We start from the raw sequence: 23486 nt of genomic DNA on the forward strand, positions 1-23486 counted from the left end.
ACTTCTCCAACTCATCAGACTCACAACATAGAGGGGAAATAACAGTAACAATATGGTCATTCAGATGCTTTTATCACTGTGGTAGTCCTGGTATATTTCTCCAACTCATCAGACTCACAACATAGAGGGGAAATAACAGTAACAATATGGTCATTCAGATGCTTTTATCACTGTGGTAGTCCTGGTATACTTCTCCAACTCATCAGACTCACAACATAGAGGGAAATAACAGTAACAATATGGTCATTCAGATGCTTTTATCACTGTGGTAGTCCTGGTATACTTCTCCAACTCATCAGACTCACAACATAGAGGGGAAATAACAGTAACAATATGGTCATTCAGATGCTTTTATCACTGTGGTAGTCCTGGTATACTTCTCCAACTCATCAGACTCACAACATAGAGGGGAAATAACAGTAACAATATGGTCATTCAGATGCTTTTATCACTGTGGTAGTCCTGGTATACTTCTCCAACTCATCAGACTCACAACATAGAGGGGAAATAACAGTAACAATATGGTCATTCAGATGCTTTTATCACTGTGGTAGTCCTGGTATACTTCTCCAACTCATCAGACTCACAACATAGAGGGGAAATAACAGTAACAATATGGTCATTCAGATGCTTTTATCACTGTGGTAGTCCTGGTATACTTCTCCAAGTCATCAGACTCACAACGTAGAGGGGAAATAACAGTAACAATATGGTCATTCAGATGCTTTTATCACTGTGGTAGTCCTGGTATACTTCTCCAAGTCATCAGACTCACAACGTAGAGGGGAAATAACAGTAACAATATGGTCATTCAGAAAAGAGGTATAAATTACGAAAAGTTTATCAGTTTAGATGCTTTTATCCAAAGTGATAGTAACAGTAACACACTTTACCCGAGCTTGAATAAAACCCACAACTCTGGTGTTGCACTGCAGCGCCATGCTCAAACCAACTGAGCCATTGAAAGGGAAGGGTGAACTGCTTAGAATGGGACTAGAGTGACAGGTTTGGGGGCTCCTAGAGACACCCACAATACTCTACCAGTAACAACACCTTTCCCTTAAACAGTCAAGTTCCCTTAATAAACAGGTCAGTTCCCTTAAAACAGTTCCCTTAAAACAGTTCCCTTAAAACAGTTCAGTTCCCTTAAAACAGTTCAGTTCCCTTAAAACAGTTCAGTTCCCTTAAAACAGTTCAGTTCAGTTCCCTTAAAACAGTTCAGTTCCCTTAAAACAGTTCAGTTCCCTTAAAACAGTTCAGTTCCCCTTAATAAACAGTTCAGACAAGTTCCCCTTAATAAACAGTTCAGACAAGTTCCCCTTAATAAACAGTTCAGACAAGTTCCCCTTAATAAACAGTTCAGTCAAGTTCCCCTTAAAACAGTTCAGTCAAGTTCCCCTTAATAAACAGTTTAGTTAAGGACTCAATACAACATGATGAGAATATCTTATTGTTCTCTTCTCTCAGCTGAAATAACAGCAACCGGTAATGTCAGGTAATTGAAATGCCATTGTGAAAATATAAAGCTGAGAGTGAATCCTATAAGGTATACAGCTCTCTCTCTCTATGGTGGGAATAACATGTTGGCACAATATTGCTGTTCTCCTGATATAGAAAGAGAACAAGTAGAATAGGTGGTGAGGCAGATAGCAGCTTGTGTAAACTCACTTTCTCAATTTGATCCCAATCTAGCGGGAAATAATGCTTCCGATTGAGCTCTATCAGTTCATATTGAAAACAAGTTTCAGGCTATGAATACGTATTAACAAGAAAATAACCATTTTGGATTTGACTAATCCCTTTTGATAAGATGTTTTTTCTCCTCAAGGTACATTGGTATTAGAATTAAGACAAAAACAAACAAAAGGTTGATTGTAATGGCAGAACAAAACTAACTGGTAACGGAAACCCAACAGATAACAGCTTTATACAGAGGCGTTGAAATGTAACAACTCCAGTCCACTTGTACGCAAGAACATTCCCATAAAAGCTTCTCTTCATAAAAGCTAGCCTATTAGTTCATTAATATCAGTGTGCTACCACTCAAGATAACAGAGTTCTCCAAACACCCAACGCCCCTATAAATGTACCCCTTTATTTTTCATTACATCATCAGCTCATATTAAATATCATTAAATGTCAGGTGCACAAAAGCATTAAGCAGTACTGCGGCGGGTGTTCATTCAGGCGTGACAGTTATGGTGACTATAAACCACTTAACGTCCCCAAATGATTATGTGCGACTTAAATCACTGCTATAATGCCTGGTGAGATCTGATGGAAAGGCAGCAGGCGTTATGGAGAAGGATCAGTGGATGGTGATAGAACGTTTTGCTGGAGAGACGCAGCAGAACTCTAAAGTACATACTGGACTAGCCATACTGAGTATAATGGACAACGGATACTAACAAATGATTGTGGCAGAGAGAGAGTTATGGAGTATTCCACCTTTGATTGAAATAGCCTCAACTTACCCCTATCAACACAACAGCTGGTGCTCACATACTATTATATTCCGCATCACAAAAAGTATACAGAATATGGGTCCCAGTGCTTCTCCTGTATTGTGTAATAGGTAACAACCACGAGACTTACAACTATATAAGTCTCGTATTCATGCATTTTGAGGTTGGTCCGGTTTGATTATTTAAAAAAAGGGGTTTAAATTTTCATAATTTAAAAAAATATTAAATGCTCTATGCGTTCTATCCCTCAATAGCACATTATTCAGTCTCTTTTACATAGCAGGCGTAAGAGAAACAGACCAGCGCAGTGGATTAAGGTCATTGTAGTTAATTACCACATTTTCTACGATAAACTACGTAGAATATTGGCCTGTTGGAAACTACAACTCCCTACTAGATCGCACAGTTCGGGCTTGATCTAATTTATCTCTTGAGAAAATGCGCAATGTGCGCATTGAGAGCACAGAAAGAAAAAATTATTGAACTGATATAGGTCAATTAGGTGTTTAAGTGTTTAAAAAACAAAAAAAGAACCGAAACGTTGGTAAATTGCTCAGCACTACTTATAATATAACATATGTACAATATAACACCTCTGCTATAAGCATGTAAAAAGTGCACGTGGGTAAGTGTGTAATCCAAAGGTACTCCATACCCCGTTGGAGGCCGATCACGTGCATCTCATGATCTGAATACCGGCTACAGGACTGGTATCTATAAACCTGTAATACATCTGTAACGACCATGTAATATAACGCAAGGCACTGCCTGCCCCGTTGGAGGCCGATCCCGTGCATCTCATGATCTGAATACCGGCTACAGGACTGGTATCTATAAACCTGTAATACATCTGTAACGACCATGTAATATAACACAAGGCACTGCCTACCCCGTTGGAGGCCAGTACATCCTCAGTCTCCTCATCTTTGTTGTCGATGTGCCTCTCAAAGGGGTTCCCCTCCTGACTGAAGTGCTGAAACAGAGACAGGACTTCCTGGTCCTTGCTGGACAACACCTGGTCCTGACTGGACAACACCTGTCTACTGGGAGACACTGAAGGGGACCGGCTCTGACCCATGAACTTAAACTCCTGCAGAGAGAGAGAGCAGAGGGAGAGACACGCTTACAGTGAATAGAGAGACATGCAAAGAGTGAATACAGGGTGAGGCTTAGCTACAATGAGTTACCATTGATCACAAAGAAGGAGTCAATGGAGAGAAAAAAATACACCAAGAAATGACTATCAAGCATATTTCTTATATTGTACAGGTATAATGGAGTTACTGCTCGCGTTGCTATAACAAAAGATCTTGGATACTGTCGAAGAGAACAAATAAAAGACTGGGATATAGGAAAAGACGGAAACCCGAGCCTCATCTTTGCCAGCGGCAGAACAGAGGCTTGAACCAGTTTACTGCCTGCCTCTACATAAGTCACACAACAGAGACTCCCCAGCCAGAATTATACCTACCACTTCCGTATTGTGTTTGTTAGATACCCAAGACATGAATCTTTCATGAGATGCTAGCGGGACACTGGCTGCTCTGAGGGGAACCTGGTAGGAGGCTGGCTAGATTATTCATTCATTCCAAACTGCTTGTGAGCGAATAGGAACGGCATAGACAAAGAAACAATCCCATACGCCTGCTGACGCTGCATGTTTAAAATGTAGATTACATTATAGAACACGTTTTCTGTACAACTTTCCTCTGTACATAAAAACCCTAAACTGCATTGATTACAGGCTTGACAGAAGTTCCCCATTTATAAGTTCAACCTCTCCAGTTGAAAACACTTGGTAATAACATCTCTAGGGAAAGGTGGTTAGGCTATACGTGAGCTAATACCACTTATTGGATTCATATCCCACAAGACAGCACAATCACATTGGCTTGCATCCCAAATGGCACACTCATCTCTATATAGTGGACTACTTTTAAGCAGGGCACATAATGCTCTGGTCAAATGTAGTACACTACATAGGGAATAGGATGCCATTTGGGTCTCAGCCATGGTTTAGAGGATCCTGTCACAATACCATTCCCTCTGGCTGGAGTTCCTTTAACAAATCTCTCCTCTCCTTTTCAACAGCGAAACAAAGGCTTAGCCTCAATTACTCTCAAATGACAGTTTAGCATGGGAAGGCCATTAAGATGCCTATTCTTCATACGATAATGGAGAGGGAAGTCAAATATGCTAATGCTGGAGGGTACATTGGGAGGATGGTTGTGAGGGAATCTGCTTCCACCACAGGGTGCTAGCCCGGGAGAGATGGCCATATCACAACATCAGAGGCTGTTTCTTAAAGTTTCCTTGATGTCTGCTGGCAATCAAGAAATGTAAGAGTTTCACGTCCTCTCTCCATTCTATTTATTAGACATTCCCGTTCTGCAATTCTTTATTCAAGGTTTTCATACTGATGTCATGTTTGACATGTCCAGGGACATTGTACGTACAGCTTTAACTTTTTGTTACACCTCTGTCTTACCTTACCCCCCCCCCTGCTGACAGCTAGGACCACCATGATTCATATCCATATGTAAATGCCATGCCTACGATGAGTCTACAGCACATCACTTCTCTGAGGCTCCCTGGCTTCTAACTGTCTTACTCACATGGAGCTGAGCGATGTTGAAGTTGGACTTGACAGGACACAGTTCCCACGTCTCATTTTCCAGAAACATCCGCAACTCCTCCAGGCGTGTCCTGGGGGGCATAGAGAAAGAAAAGGGTGGAGGAAAAGAAAAGAAACAAGACGAAGAGAAGTCAGCGTTTGCCGATTAACGACCGTTGCCAATTACTTTCAAGCACAAGAGCTCTTGTTCTCCCAGAGTCCCAGATGAAATGTGTGGATACAAACAGAGATATGTCACGGTAGGTATGGAGGGCTGTTTGTTGAGGGAGAAAGGACCGTCCATACACTGCTATGATCATCACCCCCCGCTGGCGAACCACCACACTCGCCGCCTCTCTTTTGGGGGTCAATATCATTTCATCCACAGGAAATGTCAGTATAAACATCAAACATTACAGAGTCCCGGTCCCTCAGCTTACAGGTGTTTGAATAAATGTCACAACACACAGTATGTCACAACACACAGTATGTCACAACACACAGTATGTCACAACACCGGTCAGTCATATCGCTGTTATAAGAAGGTGATGAACTAGAGATAGTCATAATATGTGACACCTTTCAAATCAAATCAAATCTTCTTAGTCACATGTGCTGAATACAACAGGTATTAAAGTGAAATGCTTACTTACAAGCCCTTAACCAACACAGCAGTTTAAAAAATACCAATAAGAAGTAGTTAAGGAGCAGCAGTAAAATAACAATAGCGAGACTATATACACGGGGTACCGGTACGGAGTCAATGTGGAGGCTATATACACGGGGTACCCTTACATATTCAATGTGGAGGCTATATACAGGGGGTACCGGTACAGAGTCAATGTGGAGCTATATACAGGGGGTACCGGTACAGAGTCAATGTGGAGGCTATATACATGGGGTACCGGTACAGAGTCAATGTGGAGGCTATATACAGGGGCTACAGGGGTACCACAGAGTCAATGTGGAGGCTATATACAGGGGGTACCGGTACAGAGTCAATGTGGAATCAAATACAGGGGGTACCGGTACAGAGTCAATGTGGAGACTATATACACGGGGTACCGGTACAGAGTCAGTGTGGAGACTATATACAGGGGGTACCAGTACAGAGTCAATGTGGAGGCTATATACAGGGGGTACCGGTACAGAGTCAATGTGGAGGCTATATACACGGGGTACCGGTACAGAGTCAGTGTGGAGGCTATATACAGGGGGTACCGGTACAGAGTTAATGTGGAGGCTATATACAGGGGGTACCGGTACAGAGTCAATGTGGAGGCTATATACACGGGGTACCGGTACAGAGTCAATGTGGAGGCTATATACAGGGTGTGGAGGCTATATACAGGGGGTACAGAGTCAATGTGGAGGCTATATACATGGGGTGGAGGCTATATACAGAGTCAATGTAGAGGCTATACCGGTACAGAGTCAATGTGGGCTACCGGTACAGAGTCAATGTGGAGTACAGAGTCTATATACATGGGGTACCGGTACAGAGTCAATGTGGAATCAAATAGTCAGGGGGCTATATACACCAGAGTCAATGTGGAATCAAATACAGGGGGTACCGGTACAGAGTCAATGTGGAGACCATATACAGTGGGTACTGGTACAGAGTCAATGTGCAGGGGCACCGGTTAGTCGAGGTAATATGTACATGTAGGTAGAGTTAAAGTGACTATAAATAGATAATAACAGAAAGTAGCAGTGGCGTAAAAGAGGTCAATGTAAATAGTCTGATTAGTTTGATTAGATGTTCAGGAGTCTTATGGATTGGGGGTACAAGCTGTTTAGAAGACTCTTGTACCTAGACTTGGTGCTCCGGTACCCTTTGCCGCGTGGTAGCAGAGAGAACAGTCTATGACTAGGGTGGCTGGAGTCTTTGACAATTTTTAGGGCCTTCCTCTGACACTGCCTGGTATAGAGATCTTGGATGGCAGGAAGCTTGGCCCCAATGATGTACTGGGCCGTACGCACTACCCTCTGAAGTGCCTTGCATGTTGGAGGCCGAGCAGTTGCCATACAAGGCAGTGATGCAACCAGTCAGGATGCTCTCGATGGTGCGGCTGTAAAACCTTTTAAGGATCTGAGGACCCATGCCAAATCTTTTCAGTCTCCTGAGGGGGAATAGGTTTTTCCGTATCCTCTTCACAACTGTAATGGTGTGCTTGGGCCATGTTAGTTTGTTAGTGATGTGGACACTTGAACCTCTCAACCTGCTACACTGTCAATGAGAATGAGGGTGTGCTCGGTCCTCCTTTTCCTGTAGTCCACAATCATCTCCTTTGTCTTGATCATGTTGAGGGAGAGGTCGTTGCCCTGGTACCACACTCTCTGACCTCCTTCCTATAGGCTGTCTCATCGATGTCGGTGAATAGGCCTATCACTATTGTGTCGTCTGCAATCTTAATGATGGTGTTGGAGTAGTGCCTGGCCGTGCAGTCATGAGTGAACAGGGAGTACAGGAGGGGACTGAGCACGCACCCCTGAGTGGCCCATGTGTTGACGATCAGCATGGCGGATGTGTTGTTACCTACCCTCACCACCTGGGGACGGCACGTCAGGAAGTCCAGTATCCAGATGCAAAGTGAGGCGTTTAGTCCCAGGTCCTAAGCTTATTGATGAGCTTTGAGGGCACTATGGTGTTGAACGCTGAGCTGTAGTCAATGAATAGCATTCTCACATAGGTGTTCCTTTTGTCCAAGTGGGAAAGGCCAGTGTGGAGTGCAATAGAGATTGCATCATCTGTGGATCTGTTGGGGTGGTATGCAAATTGGAGTGGGTCTAGGGTTTCTGTGATAATGGTGTTGATGTGAGGCATGACCAGCGTTTCAAAGCACTTCATGGCTACAGACTTGAGTCTGTAGTAATTTAGGAAGGTTAACTTAGTGTTCTTGGGCACAGGGACTATGGTAGTCTGCTTAAAACTTGTTGGTATTACAGACTCGGACAGGGAGAGGTTGAAAATATCAGTGAAGACACTTGCCAGTTGGCTAGCGCATGCTCGCAGTACACGTCCTGGTAATCCGTCTGGCCCTGCGGCCTTGTGAATGTTGACCTGTTTAAAGGTCTTAAATTGGCTGTGGAGAGCGTGATCACACAGTCGCCCTGAACAGCTGGTGCTCTCATGCATGTTTCAGTGTTATTTGCCTGTAGTTTAGCTTGTCTGGTAGGCTCGTGTCACTGGGCAAGCTCTTGGCTATGCTTCTATAATGGTTTGCAAGCCATGCCACATCCAACAAGCGGAATAAGTGATTTAGTATTCAAGCACACACAGAGGAGGAGGAGTGCAGTTGGTGCATGTGACAGAGCAGATATCTGGACATAGTTTCAGTTGAATCATTTTAACAGTTCTGTGGTCAATTCAGGGGAGATAAAAACTAGCTACAATGTAAGTTGCTCCTCTAAGCCCAGGGGGCACAATATAAATGTTAATGTCAAAATGTGTTAATGCAGCCAGTGCGACATAATGAAGGCCCACACAGTTTGCTGACGAGTAATGGCTTCGTGGCCGCATCCTAAGTTGTTGAGTATTCAGACAGAATGTGAAAATGATGCTTAGGGAGCGGAGGGCGAGCAGGGGATTGGTGGTAGAGTGTCTTAGTGTTGCTAACAGGGAAAATGGGATCAAAGCAGAGTTGGCCACTGTCTCTGCCAATGTTGCTCTTCTCCTGTGTTGCTCCCTCATTCCTCTGTCTCTCTTTGTCTCTCTTTGTCTCTCTTTATCTCGTCAGTCTCTCAACCTCACACTCGTATTCTCTCTCCACCTACCCCCTACTTACATGTTCTTTTTCTCTCTGATCACTATTTCTGTCAGTATACTGCTATTTATCATCTATAACACCTGACAGGTAAACACACAACTGATCAGTGCAGACATCTTCTGATATAATGCATTCATTTATAATTATATCCACTTATATTCAGGTTGGGGAGAACAATAATGATGTAAACAGACCATTGTTTTCCTGTGCAGATGGTGCAAACACACGTATCCAACCAGGAAAAAAATCTTATAACTTGGGTAAACATTCGCTAGCTAGGGCTAGGCAAGGACCTCACCTGTGGTAGTTCTTGAAGTAGTTTACGCTCTGACGTTTGATGGATTCCTGCAGCAACTCTGACTTACTGCCGCAGAACTCCTCCCCCACTTGCATTAGCCTGTGTGTGTGTGTGATTTACAGAGACACAGAAACAGAAAGGATGGGGAGAGAAAGGAGGAACAATGCCAAATGAGATCGAAAGAACACAAATGCGAGGGATTTTTTTATTTATTCGCCAGTAGTTCAAGTTCCCTAATTAACCCCATAGAGGTACTTCACAGCCATGTGGCCCTGAGACTGATCCCTGAGGAACCCCTATTCTCTCTCCCCACTGACCTGTAAGGACACAGCTGACCCAGAAACCCGATTCCTTAATTGACAAGCTTGTAAAGAGCCTGATTACGACCCTGTTCTGTTGTCAGAACAAGCAGATTCATTGATGCCCACATATCTCCCTCTTCGCTTTGGTGGTTGTTCATTTAAAACAAGGGGTTTCACATGGACTGGGGGACAGAGGGAGAGCTTGAGGTTTCGGTCCCCTGTCGTTCAAACCAATTAGTGCTAATGAGGATGTGGTCGTAGAAATATAATTACTAGAAAGGGTATTCCCATTCAATTCTATTAATTATATTTCTATGTAGGCGTCATTACCTGCTGATAACATCCAAGACCACGATGAAGTCGTCATATTTGAAGTTAGACATGTCTGTACCAAGCAGATAGGCTTTCACTTTTAGCTGGACTTCCTGTAGGAAGAGAAGGGGAGGAAGATTTGACAATATTAAAGATTAGACTCATCTCCAGAGACTTTATTGTGGGTGAAGAGAATACTTGTTAGAGAGATGTGGGGGCGAGAGAGAGCGAGATGTAGGGGGCGAGAGAGGGCGAGAGATGTGGGGGGCGAGAGCGAGAGCGAGAGAGAGCGAGAGCGAGATGTGTGGGGGCGAGAGAGAGAGATGTGGGGGCGAGAGCGAGATGTGGGGGGCGAGAGAGAGCGAGATGTGGGGGCGAGAGAGCGAGATGTGGGGGGCGAGAGAGAGCGAGATGTGGGGGCGAGAGAGCGAGATGTGGGGGCGAGGGGGGCGAGAGAGAGCGAGATGTGGGGGCGGGGCGAGAGAGAGAGAGCGAGATGGGGGGGGCGAGAGAGAGCGAGATGGGGGCGAGAGAGAGCGAGATGGGGGGCGAGAGAGAGCGAGATGGGGGCGAGAGAGAGCAAGATGGGGGTGGGGGGGGAGAGAGAGAGAGCAAGATGATGGGGGGCGAGAGAGAGCAAGATGGGGGGGGCGAGAGAGAGCAAGATGTGGGGGGCGAGAGAGAGCAAGATGTGGGGGGTGAGTGTTAAGGGAATTTTATCAATGATGACTAATTATGTATAGCAAGATCAGGACTGACTAATCAGAATACAAGATTAGCAAGGGGGGTATATTTTATCAATGATGACTAATTATATACTATTCAATCAGGTTAATCAGAATACTATTACGTTACTGTATATGTACTAATCAATATACTATTATGTTACTGTATATGTTAACTGAATACTATTATGTTACTGTATATGTATGAATTTTCTTTCTTAATCTTAGTACTGAATATAATGTGTGTGGATGTGGTCAAGAGTTAGAACAATGACTGTCTGTTCCTTGGTACAAATGAATGAACGATATCTTCAGACTGGCTAGTAAATTATATTAAATTGGTAGGGAGACGGATGTGGGAAGGCTTGAGATACAGCCTTTGTACTGGAACGGAGATGGCACGGGTTGGTGTTGAAACGACGTCATTTTCAGTTTATAACTTTTTTTTTTTAAATTATTTTTTTTAACCTTTATTTAACCTTTATTTAACCAGGCAAGTCAGTTAAGAACAAATTCTTATTTTCAATGACGGCCTAGGAACAGTGGGTTAACTGCCTGTTCAGGGGCAGAACGACAGATTTGTACCTTGTCAGCTTGGGGGTTTGAACTTGCAACCTTCCGGTTACAAGTCCAATGCTCTAACCACTAGGATACCCTGCCGCCCCTGAGGTAAACTGTATCGTATTCAGTACTCTCGTGAATAAAGGCTGATATTTGACTTTAAGACCGGGCTCTGTCCATTTCTATAAAATAAGGGTCTTACAAATTCTTATGAATTGACAGAGTGTTTCATTTTAATTGGGTATTAGAACAGAGGAATTCAATTCCTGTAACAGCGAGAGAGAGCGAGATGTGGGGGGGGCGAGAGAGAGCGAGATGTGGGGGGGTGAGAGAGAGCGAGATGTGGGGGGGGCGAGAGAGGAAGAGAAGAGAAGAGAGAGAGAGGGAGAGAGGAGAGAGGGGGAGAGAGAGAAGAAAGCTTGTGTTCTGACCTGCCAGATTCGAGTGAGTCCATGCTCCAGTTTCTTCTTTACATAGCTGTGGTCAACAACCGCCTCCTCAGTGTCTGCAGCACCCGCTTCATCTGGGGACAAAAATCACACATTGATTCATAAATACATCACACTGAAGTACCAGGCCTTATTCTATCATCTGCTGTTGTTTTGTTAGTAGGTGCTCATGATGTCAGTTGCTCATTCAGATGTATCTAGAACTGACTTTGGAACAGATTGGACTGAATTAACAGATTGGGGCAAATGTTGACTGTTTCACCCCCATCTTAATAGTACAAGCAATACCTTTGCTTTTCAACCTTTCGTTTTGTTAGAGTAGCATTACTATTGTGGATCCTATCAATATAATTGTCTGAATAATTACCAATCCTCCATATATTTAAACAAATATTATTTATTCTAATTGCCATATTTTTCAACTGCAATGTAATGTTTCACAAAAGTTCTGAACATTTCTATTCTCATAGCTTCTACAGATTGTAAAATTTTTTTTTTTTACTAAGAGTCTTATTATAATATTAATCAATTGACTATGACGTTTCAAAATCGCGCACCAAATCAAATAAAATGTATTGGTCACATACACATGGTTAGCAGATGTTAATGCGAGTGTAGTAAAATTCTTGTGCTTCTAGTTCCGACCATGAAGTAATATCTAACAAGTAATCAAACAATTTCACAACTGCCTTATACATACACAAGTGTAAAGGAATGAATAAGAATATGAGCGATGGCCGTGTGGCATAGGCAAGATGCAGTAGATGGTATAGAGCACAGTATAAACATATGAGAAGAGTAGTGTATGTAAACATTATATTATTATATAAAGTGGCATAGTTTAGTGACTAGTGATATATTTATTACATCCCATTTTTAATTATTAAAGTGGCTAGAGATTGAGTCAGTATGTTTGTAGCAGCCACTCAATGTTAGTGATGGCTGATTAACAGTCTGATGGCCTTGAGATGGAAGCTGTTTTTCAGTCTCTCGATCCCAGCTTTGATGCACCTGTACTGACTTCGCCTTCTGGATGATAGCGGGGTGAACAGGCAGTGGTTCGGGTGGTTGTTGTCCTTTATGATCTTTTTGGCCTTCCTGTGACATCGGGTGGTGTCGGTGTCCTGGAGAGCAGGTAGTTTACCCCCGGTGATGCGTTGTGCAGACCTCACTACCCTCTGGAGAGCCTTACGGTTGTGGGCGGAGCAGTTGCCGTACCAGGCGGTGATACAGCCCGACAGGATGCTCTCGATTGTGCATCTGTAAAAGTTTGTGAGTGATTTTGGTGACAAACCAAATTTCTTCAGCCTCCTGAGGTTGAAGAGGCGCTGTTGGGCCTTCTTCACCACACTGTATGTGTGGGTGGACCATTTCAGTTTGTCTGTGATGTGTACGCCGAGGAACTTAAAACTTTTCACCTTCTCCACTACTGTCCCATCGATGTGGATAGGGGGCTGCTCCCTCTGCTGTTTGCTGAAGTCCACAATCATCTCCTTAGTTTTGTTGACGTTGAGTGTGAGGTTATTTTCCTGACACCACACTCCGAGGGCCCTCACCTCCTCCCTGTAGGCCGTCTCGTCGTTGTTGGTAATCAAGCCCACCACTGTAGTTGCGTCTGCAAACTTGATGATTCAGTTGGAGGCGTGCATGGCCACGCAGTCATGGGTGAACAGGGAGTATGAGAATGCTCTGGGGCTGAGAATGCACGCTTGTGGGGCCCCAGTGTTTAGAATCAGCGGGGTGGAGATGCCGTTTCCTACCCTCACCACCTGGGGACAGACAGTCACCACCTGGGGACAGACCGTCACCACCTGGGGACAGACCGTCACCACCTGGGGACAGACCGTCACCACCTGGGGACAGACAGTCACCACCTGGGGACAGACCGTTTCCTACCCTCACCACCTGGGCCTGCAGCCTTGCGAGGGTTAACACGTTTAAATGCTTTACTCACGTTGGCTGCGGTGAAGGAGAGCCCGCAGGTTTTGGTAGCGGGCTGTGTCGTTGGCACTGTATTGTCCTCAAACCAAGCAAAAAAGTTGTTTAGTTTGTCTGGGAGCAGGACATCGTGGTCCGCGACGGGGCTGGGTTTCTTTTTGTAGTCCGTGATTGACCCTGCCACATACCTCTCGTCTCTGAGCCGTTGAATTGTGACTCTGTCTCTATACTGACGCTTAGCTTGTTTGAATAGCTACACTGTTTGTATTCGGTCATATTTCCGGTCGCCTTGCCCTGATTAAAAGCAGTGGTTCGCGCTTTCAGTTTTGCACGAATGCTGCCATCAATCCATGGTTTCTGGTTGGGGATATTTTTAATAGTTGCTGTGGGTAAAACATCACCGATGCACTTGCTAATAAACTCGCTCACCAAATCAGCGTATTCATCAATGTTATTTTCCAACGCTACATATCCCAGTCTACGTGATCGAAGCAATCTTGAAGCGTGGAATCAAATTGGTGGGACCAGCGTTGAACAGACCTGAGCATGGGCATTTCCTGTTTTAGTTTCTGTCTATAGGCTGGGAGCAACAAAATGGAGTCGTGGTCATATTTTCCGAAAGGAGGGCGGGGCAGGGCTTTGTATGCATCACGGAAGTCAGAGTAACAATGGTCCAGGATTTTTTCCGCCCGGGTAGCGCATTTCATATGCTGATAAAGTTTAGGGAGTCTTGTTTTCAGATTAGCCTTGTTAAAATCCCCAGCTACAATGAATGCAGCCTCAGGATGTGGTTTCTAGTTTACATAGAGCCCAATGAAGTCCATTCAGGGCCATCGATGTGTCTGCTTGGGGGGGGGGGGTGGGTTCCTGTATGTTGTCATGATCAAACCAGGTCTTGTTAATCATAAGGCATACCAGTCCACCCTTCTTCTTACCAGAGAGATGTTTGTTTCTGTCTGCGAGATGCGTGAAGAGACCAGGTGGCTGTACCGACTCCGATAGCGTGTCTCGAGTGAGCCACGTTTCCATGAAACAAAGAACGTTACAATCTCTGATGTGTCTCTCTGGAAGGCTTGCTTGGATTTAGTCTACCTTGTCAAGAGACTGGACGTTGGTGAGTAGTAAACTCGGGAGTGGTGCGATGTGCCGGTCTATGGAGCCTGACCAGAAGACCACTTCTTCTGCGGCCGTTGTTTTGTGTCTCCGACTGGGATCCGATCCATTGTCCTGGGTGGTGGACCAAACAGAGGATCCGCTTCGGGAAAGTCGTATTCCTGGTCATAATGTTGGTAAGTTGACGTTGCTCTTATATCCAATAGTTCCTCCCGGCTGTTTGTAATAAAACTTAAGATTTCCTGGGGTAACACCAGTGCTATTGGCAGAGTTAACTCCAGGTAAATGTTGCAATTCTTCATACAATCCTGAACCTGTGACCAAAAACAAGCTACATATGGGCAGTACCAAACAAAACAAGTGATCTAATGATTCTGTCTCTTCGCAGCAAAATCCGCAAAGCTGGAATGGTTGTATATACAGTGGGGCAAAAAAATATTTAGTCAGCCACCAATTGTGCAAGTTCTCCCACTTAAAAAGACGAGAGGCCTGTAATTTTCATCATAGGTACACTTCAACTATGACAGACAAAATGAGAAAAACAATTCCAGAAAATCACATTGTAGGATTTTTTTGCAAATACAATACCAGTCAAAAGTTTGGACAAACCCCCTTTTTGGAGGTTTTCTTCATTTTTACTATTTGACATTGTAGAATAATAGTGAAGACATCAAAAATATGAAATAACACATATGGATCCATGTAGTAAGCAAAAAAGTGTTAAACAACTCTAAATCTATTTTAGATTCTTCAAAGTAGCCACCCTTTGCCTTGATGACAGCTTTGCACACTCTTGGCATTCTCTCAACCAGCTTCACCTGGAATGCTTTTCCAACAGTCTTGAAGGAGTTCCCACATATGCTGAGCAATTGTTGGCTGCTTTTCCTTCACTCTGCGGCCCAACTCAACCCAAACCATCTCAATTGGGTTGATTGTGGAGGCCAGGTTATCTGATGAAGCACTCCATCAAATATCAAATAGCCCTTACACAGGCTGGAGGGGTGTTTTGGGTCACTGTCCTGTTGAAAAACAAATGATTGTCCCACTATGCGCAAACAAGATGGGATGGCGTATCGCTATACAATGCTCTGGTAGCCATACTGGCTAAATGTGCCTTGAACTCTACATAAAGCACAGACAGTGTCACCAGCAAAGCATCCCGACACCACCACCTCCATGCTTCATGGTGGGAACCATACATGTGAAGGTCATCCGTTCACCGACTCTGCGTCTCACAAAGGCACGGCGGTTGGAACCAAAAATCAAACATTTGAACTCATCAGACCAAACGGACAGATTTCCACCGGTCTAATGTCCATTGCTCGTGTTTCTTGACCCAAGCAAGTCTCTTATTATTATTGGTGTCCTTTAGTAGTGGTTTCTTTGCAGCAATTCGACCATGAAGGCCTGATTCACGCAGTCTCCTTTGAACAGTTGATGTTGAGATGTGTCTGCTACTTGAACTCTGAGAAGCATTTATTTGGGCTGCAATTTCTGAGGCTGGTAACAATAATGAACTTATCCTCTGCAGTAGAGGTAACTCTGGGTCTTCCTTTCTGTGGCAGTCCTCATGAGAGCCAGTTTCATCATTTTGCTTGATGGTTTTGCGACTGCACTATTAAGAAACATTCAAAGTTTTTTTACATTTTCCGGATTGACTGACCTTCATGTTTATCTTTGCTTATTTGAGCTGTTTACCAAATAGGGCTATCCTCTGTATATCAACCCCTACCTTGGGGTGGCAGGTAGCCTAGTGGTTAGAGTGTTGGGCCAGTAATCATAAAGTAGCTAAATCGAATCCCCGAGCTGACAAGGTAAAAATCTGTCATTCTGTCCCTGAACAAGGCAGTTAACCCACTGTTCCTAGGCCGTCATTGTAAATTTAAAAAAATGTTCCTAACTGACTTGTCTAGTTAAATAAAGGTTCAATTTTTTAAAAAATCAAATTGCCACAACAACTGATTAGCTCAAACACATTCAGAAGCAAAGAAATTCCACAACTTAACTTTTAACAAGGCACAGCTTTAAATTGAAATGCATTCCAGGTGACTACCTCATGAAGCTGGTTGAGATAATGCCAATATTTTTTCCCACAAACACCTTTACTGAACTCTGATCCTTACACAGGTGCACCTTGTGCTGGGGAAATTAAAGGCCACTCTAAAATGTGCAGTTGTGTCACACAACTCAGTTCCACAAAGGTCTCAAGTGGAGAGAGCATGCAATTGGCATACAGACTGCAGGAATGTCCAACTGAGCTGTTGCCAGAGAACTGAATGTTAATTTCTGTACCATAAACGGCCTCCAACGTCGTTCTAGAGAATTTGTCAGTACATCCAACCGGCTTCAAAACCGCAGACCACATGTAACCACGCCAGCCCAGGAACTCCACATCCAGCTGCTTCACCTATGGGATGGTCTGAGACCAGCCACCCGGACACCAGATGAAACTGAGGAGTATTGGATCTGATTTTAATAGCTAACATTTCAATGGTCATAATAAATAGATATCCTGATAGTGGAAAACCTTGTATTACTCCTCGACAGTATAATACTTTGAGAAGTAGACATTATTTACTATTTTACACCTGGGGTTACTGAGTAACATCTCCCATCCCCATCCTCGTAGCAGTAACTGTGTCATCTTTCCTTCTCCACCCCATTATACTAACCGTAATTTACAACGCCAATAGTAATGTTGGCAGCCGTCCACATTAGCCATCATGCTACTGATGAGCCCCATTTCCATACCCTCCTCATTTGGCTTAGTGTTTCCTCTGTAGATGATGTGATGACAGGAACAGAACAGCGGGAAAGAGACATACGTTACAGCCATTGTCATGTAATTCAGACAGACACTAAAGAGGTCACAGCACCTTCTCTGCCAGCCAGCCAGCCTCGCCAGGCATCACATCAGAGAGAGAAGAAGAGCAGGAGAGAGGAGGAATACTGGCTTAGACCTGAAGACTCCCTGTATATGAGCTTAGGGGAATGTTGCCTACCCTCTGCAGTCAATAACAAATAGCTGTAATTTATACGATTGAGAAGATACCATTGAAGTAATACAATTCTTCTCAGTGACACCCGGGCGAAGTTCTCTCCATTTCATCATTCCCTCCATATGAAAATGACAGAGCCCAACAGTTCTGAGACAAGAAGCAACACATTGAGGAAACTCTGGATGAGAGAGCAGAGATCAGTCTCAGGACTATCCCTCACACAGACGGAAAAGCAACACATTACTCTATTTTACAACGTGTTGATGGCGACCCCCTGTTTGCATCCAAACAGTCCCAGGCTGTCGTCAGTCAACCCTGTATCAAATCAAATTTTATTTGACACATGCACCGAATACAACAGGTACAGTGAATACAACCTTACAGTGAATTGCTTACTTACAAGCCTTTAACTAAGCCCTTAACCAACAATTATCAAGGAACCTACCAGGTACAACCCTAAATCTGTAATCATGGGCACCCTCTTAGATATCATCCTGACCAACTTGCCCTCTAAATACAGCTCTGCTGTCTTCAACCAGGATCTCAGCGATCACAGCCTCATTGCCTGCGTGCGTAATGGGTCCGCGGTCAAACGACCACCCCTCATCACAGTCAAACGCTCCCTAAAACACTTCAGTGAGCAGGCCTTTCTAATCGACTGGGTATCCTGGAAGGATATTGACCTCATCCCGTCAGTAGAGGATGCCTGGTTGCTCTTCAAAAGTACTTTCCTTTCAATCTTAAATAAGCATGCCATTATTCAAAAAAATGTAGAACTAAGTACAGATATAGCCCTTGGTTCACCCAAGACTTGACTGCCCTTGACCAGCACAAAAACATCCTGTGGCGTTCTGCATTAGCATCGAATAGCACACGCAATATGCAACTTTTCAGGGAAGTCAGGAACCAATATACTCAATCAGTTAGGAAAGCTAAGGCTTTTTCAAACAGACATTTTCTTCCTGTGGGAACTAATTCCAAAATGTTCTGGTACACTAGAGTCCCAGAGAATAAGAGCACCTCCTCCCAGCTGCCCACTGTACTGAGGATAGGAAACACTGTCACCACCGATAAATCTACGATAACCGATCATTTCAATAAGCATTTTCTACGGCTGGCCATGCTTTCCACCTGGCTACCCCAACCCCTGCCAACATCTCCGTACCCTCTGTATCAACTTGCCCCGCCCCCGCTTCTCCATAACCCAAATCCAGACAGCTGATGTTCTGAAAGAACTGCAAAATCTGGATCCCTACAAATCAGCTGGGCTAGAAAATCTGGTCCCTCTCTAAAATGATCCGCCGAAATTGTTGCAACCCCTATTACTAGCCTATTCAACCTCTACAGATGTCTGAATGTCTAATATGATGTGTATTGATGTCTGCGTGTCTAACATGATGTGTATTGATGTCTGCGTGTCTAACATGATGTGTATTGATGTCTGTATGTTTAACATGGTGTGTATTGATGTCTGCGTGTCTAACATGGTGTGTATTGATGTCTGCGTGTCTAATATGATGTGTATTGATGTCTGCGTGTCTAACATGATGTGTATTGATGTCTGCGTGTCTAATATGATGTGTATTGATGTCTGCGTGTCTAACATGATGTGTATTGATGTCTGCGTGTCTAATATGAATTGATGTGTCTAACATGTGTATTGATGTCTGCGTGTCTAATATGATGTGTATTGATGTCTGCGTGTCTAATATGGTGTGTATTGATGTCTGCGTGTCTAATATGGTGTGTATTGATGTCTGCGTGTCTAATATGATGTGTATTGATGTCTGCGTGTCTAATATGATGTGTATTGATGTCTGCGTGTCTAACATGATGTGTATTGATGTCTGCGTGTCTAACATGGTGTGTATTGATGTCTGCATGTCTAACATGGTGTGTATTGATGTCTGATTTTTGAGGCTACGTTTTCCATGATCGCCTTATATGGCTGTGAATGCGACAGGAATCAACGGACACTTTATCTTGTTTCCCCAAGGTCTCTGCAGCATTGTGACGTATTTGTAGGCATATCATTGGAAGATTGACCATAAGAGACTACAATTGCCAAGTGTCCCGCTTGGTGTCTGCGTGGCATTTGGTGCGCAAAAGTCAGCTCCCAGTGTTTTTCCATTCGAATCAGACAACAAAGCAGGCTTCAAGGACGGTGCTTTCAATGGAGAGATATATGAGAAACCACCTTCAGGATTGATTCAAACAACGTTTTCCATGTTTCAGTCGATATTATGGAGTTAATTCGGAAAAAAGTTTGACGTGTAGGTGACTGAATTTTCGGTTAGTTTCGGTAGCCAAATGCATAGTAACAAAAGGGAACGATGTGTCCTACACAAGAATCTTTCAGGAAAAACTGGACATCTGCTATGTAAATGAGTCTCCTCATTGAAACATCTGAAGTTCTTCAAAGGTAAATTATTTTATTTGATTCCTTGGCTGGTTTTTGTGAATATGTTGCGTGCTAAATGCTAACGCTAAATGCTAAGCTAGCTATCACCACTCTTACACAAATTATTGATTTTCTCTGGTTCTAAAGCATATTTTGAAAATCTGAGATGACAGGATTGTTAAGAAAAGGATAAGCTTGAAAGCAGGCATATTTATTTAATTTCATTTGCGATTTTTAGAAATCGCTAACGTTGCGTTATGGTAATGAGCTTGAGGCTGTAGTTACGCTCCCGCATACGGGTTTGGGCGGACTATGAGGTTAATATGGTGTGTATTGATGTGAGTGCATATTAAGCAGTGAAGGATGAAGGTAACCGGTTGTAGAAATCACTGGCTGGCTACAGTACATCTCAAGGGGAACCATAAAACATGGGGTATTTGGAGAATAAACATTGAATTCCACTGAAAGAAAGCGGTTGAGCTTGAGGTGACCTTCAAACTTCGTTGGAGGGGCCTGAGAGAGGTCATTCCTAAACCCTACAGCTCTGAAGGGCAATTTCGTCACAGAACCGCCGCAGTGGAAAAGCGCACCCAGACACACACACCATAACAGACACAGACATCAATACACACCATATCAGACACGGACATCAAATCAGACACCGCAAGCCGGGACAAACGAAGGAGAAAAAGACCTTGCCGGCATGAAGTTAATATCAACCTGAGCCTAGGTAACTCTGAAGTGGCTAAACTACACTTGTCTTTCTTTGTACCAGCCACATAAGATGTGAACGCTCAACCACTACCATCCTCTGAGAGCACTTGCATTAACCTCAATCAAAAAGAGAAGAAAAACTCAAGATGTGACCTAGATGATGACCAGTGGTGGTTTGTGCCATTTAAGATGAGGGAGGATGATTATTTTGATTCAGCGTGGCCTTATATTTCTATGACAGCATATTTGATGACTGTCATTCATATTCCATTCACCCAGCTCAATGTAACATCAATAGGCTTAGGCTACTGCATGAAACTGTACAAATCATGAGGTGCATGAGGTTGCTGCCTATTTCTCAGGCCCAGAATCTAGAATATGCATATAATTGTCAGATTAGGATAGAAAACACTCTAAATTATCCAAAACTGTCAAAAATATTGTCTGTGAGTATAACAGAACTGATATTGCAGGCGAAAACCTGGGGAAAATCCAACCCGGAAGTGCTGTTTTTCCTGAAAGCTCTCTGATCCATTGCCTGCCTTCGCTCCAATTCAAGGGATATCAACCAGATTCCTTTTCCTATGGCTTCCCCATGGTGTGAACAGTCTTTAGACATAGTTTCAGGCTTTTATTTTGAAAAATGAGCGAGATCGATCACATCGCGTCAGTGGATGGCTGGGTGCCAGCAGAGTTTTGAATGCGCAACAGCTTGGAGCAGACATTTCTCTCTCTCTCCTATTGAAGAAGCTACAGTCCCGGTTGAAATATTATCGATTATTTATTGTAAAAACAACCTGAGGATTGATTATAAAAAACATGTGACATGTTTCTACGAACTTTACGGATTCTATTTGGAATTTTTGTCTGCAATGTCGTGACCCCTCGAGCCTGTGGATTTCTGAACATGACGCGTCAACCAAATGGAGGTATTTTGGATATAAAATAAAATAATCTTTATGGAACAAAAGGAACATTTATTGTGTAACTGGGAGTCTTGTGAGTGCAAACATCCGAAGATCATCAAAGGTAAGCGATTGAATTGCTTTTCTGACTTTCGTGACCAATCTACTTGGCTGCTAGCTGTTTGTAATATTTTGTCTACTGAGAGAGATGTCCTTACATAAACGCTTGGTATGCTTTCGCCGAAAAGCTTTATTGACATCTGACACGCCAGGTGGATTAACAACAGGCTAAGCTGCGTTTTGCTATATTGCACTTGTGATTTCATGAAAATTAAATATTTTTTCGTAATTTAATTTGGATTTGGCGCTCTGCAATTCAGCGGATGTCCCGCTAAAGGGATGGGTGCATCAAGAAGCTAGCTAACATACCATAGCATCCCTCTCTGTTTGAGCTGGGTGTTGAGTAGGAAAAACTCTGGCTGCATTTTCTATCTAAGTGAATGTTTAAAAAAAAATATATATATATATAGCTCTCACCGAATATAGCTCTCGCTCTTCCTTCTCCTTCATTTTGGAAGAATTTAATTTGTTCAAAACTTTTCAACTATTGGCTTTCTCTCTTTGAATCAACTACTCACCACATTTCATGCACTGCAGTGCTAGCTAGCTGTAGCTTTCGGTATGATATTCATTCTCTGATCTTTTGATTGGGTGGACAACATGTCAGTTCATGCTGCAATAGCTCTGACAGAGCTCTGACAGGTTGGAGGACATCCTCCGGAAGTTGTCATAATTACTGTGTACATCTATGGAAGCAGGTAACAACCATGAGCCTCCTAGGTTTTGTATTGAAGTCAATGTACCCAGAGGAGGACAGAAACTAGATGAGACGGCTGTTGAGGCTACTGTAGACCATTGCAAAACAAGTGTGTTTAAATAAATTATTTGGTGACGAATATGTTTAGTATAGTTTCATCTAAAAATTGTACCTTTATTAATGTTACATTTAATTTACTGAAGAGGACGGTCCTCCCTTTCCTCCTCTGTGGAGCCTCCACTGATGAAGACAGCAGTTGAAACTATACTAAACATATAGGCTCGGTCTTTTGGAGTGACATCCCTACCAATTGAAACCTCTAGTTATAGAAAGTGGTAAATATTCAGGGATGTTACAGTTACGGAATATAATCCAGGGATTATGATAGAGAACAATATGACATCACAGAAAAAATAAACAAGCTACTGGAGACCTCAGGTACTATAAACGGGTGCCCATTCGTGACTAGTTTCACCTTGTGAGGGCTTTTGGCTCCACTTGACATTTTCCCACAAAACATTGCTATTTTTATCCATTTTTGTGCAGACTGGAGCTTCATCCAGAGAACTTGGACTACTAGTCTTTTGACATGAACTGCTGTCAGAGTGTGGACAGAAGATGACATCTGCACTGACCCATTCCAACTGGGAAGTTTAAAAAAGGGAGACTTCATTTGAAAATAATTCATTTGAAACTCTCCTTTTAATCCCCTTGATATATTATATCAATAGTAATACTTTAATTATTTCAATCAAATACACAATATTAACTATATTGTAGACCTGTTTAATACGATATACGCTATGCATTTAACTCATATTTTGCAGTCACAACACTGAAGAGTGAGAGGCCTCCAATTTTCTAGGTGAACTGGATGTTTATATCAAACCTACTCTCCACATATCCTATTGACTGATTGTTAATGGAAAAATGTGCAGCATCAACACTGCAGGCATACTGACAGAAGTTCTGGAAGTGTCAAACTCAGAGGTGACAGTGAGTCAGACAGCCAAATGACACAAAAGACTATACAGATACTATCTCCCAAGATGTAGTTAACATTTTACACCCACATTCCACCCACCCACCCGTTCAGGTCAACC

The 23486-nt window shown here is 43.2% G+C and overlaps 1 protein-coding gene across 2 annotated transcripts in view; it reads right to left on the minus strand.

Moving 5' to 3' along the window:
* Positions 1 to 23486, minus strand: part of LOC115131317 (VPS50 EARP/GARPII complex subunit) — a 222829-nt gene that overhangs the window by 93523 nt on the left and 105820 nt on the right. For both annotated transcript variants that reach the window (XM_029662931.2, XM_029662930.2), the window contains exons 14-18: positions 11479 to 11570; positions 9780 to 9874; positions 9148 to 9246; positions 5081 to 5171; positions 3355 to 3555 (exon numbers count right to left, since the gene is read on the minus strand). In XM_029662931.2, coding sequence (XP_029518791.1) covers positions 3355 to 3555; positions 5081 to 5171; positions 9148 to 9246; positions 9780 to 9874; positions 11479 to 11570 — 578 coding nt within the window. The remainder of the gene's footprint in view (positions 1 to 3354; positions 3556 to 5080; positions 5172 to 9147; positions 9247 to 9779; positions 9875 to 11478; positions 11571 to 23486) is intronic.

This window comes from Oncorhynchus nerka, linkage group LG7 (assembly GCF_034236695.1).
Source record: "Oncorhynchus nerka isolate Pitt River linkage group LG7, Oner_Uvic_2.0, whole genome shotgun sequence".
Classification (NCBI taxonomy): domain Eukaryota; kingdom Metazoa; phylum Chordata; class Actinopteri; order Salmoniformes; family Salmonidae; genus Oncorhynchus; species Oncorhynchus nerka.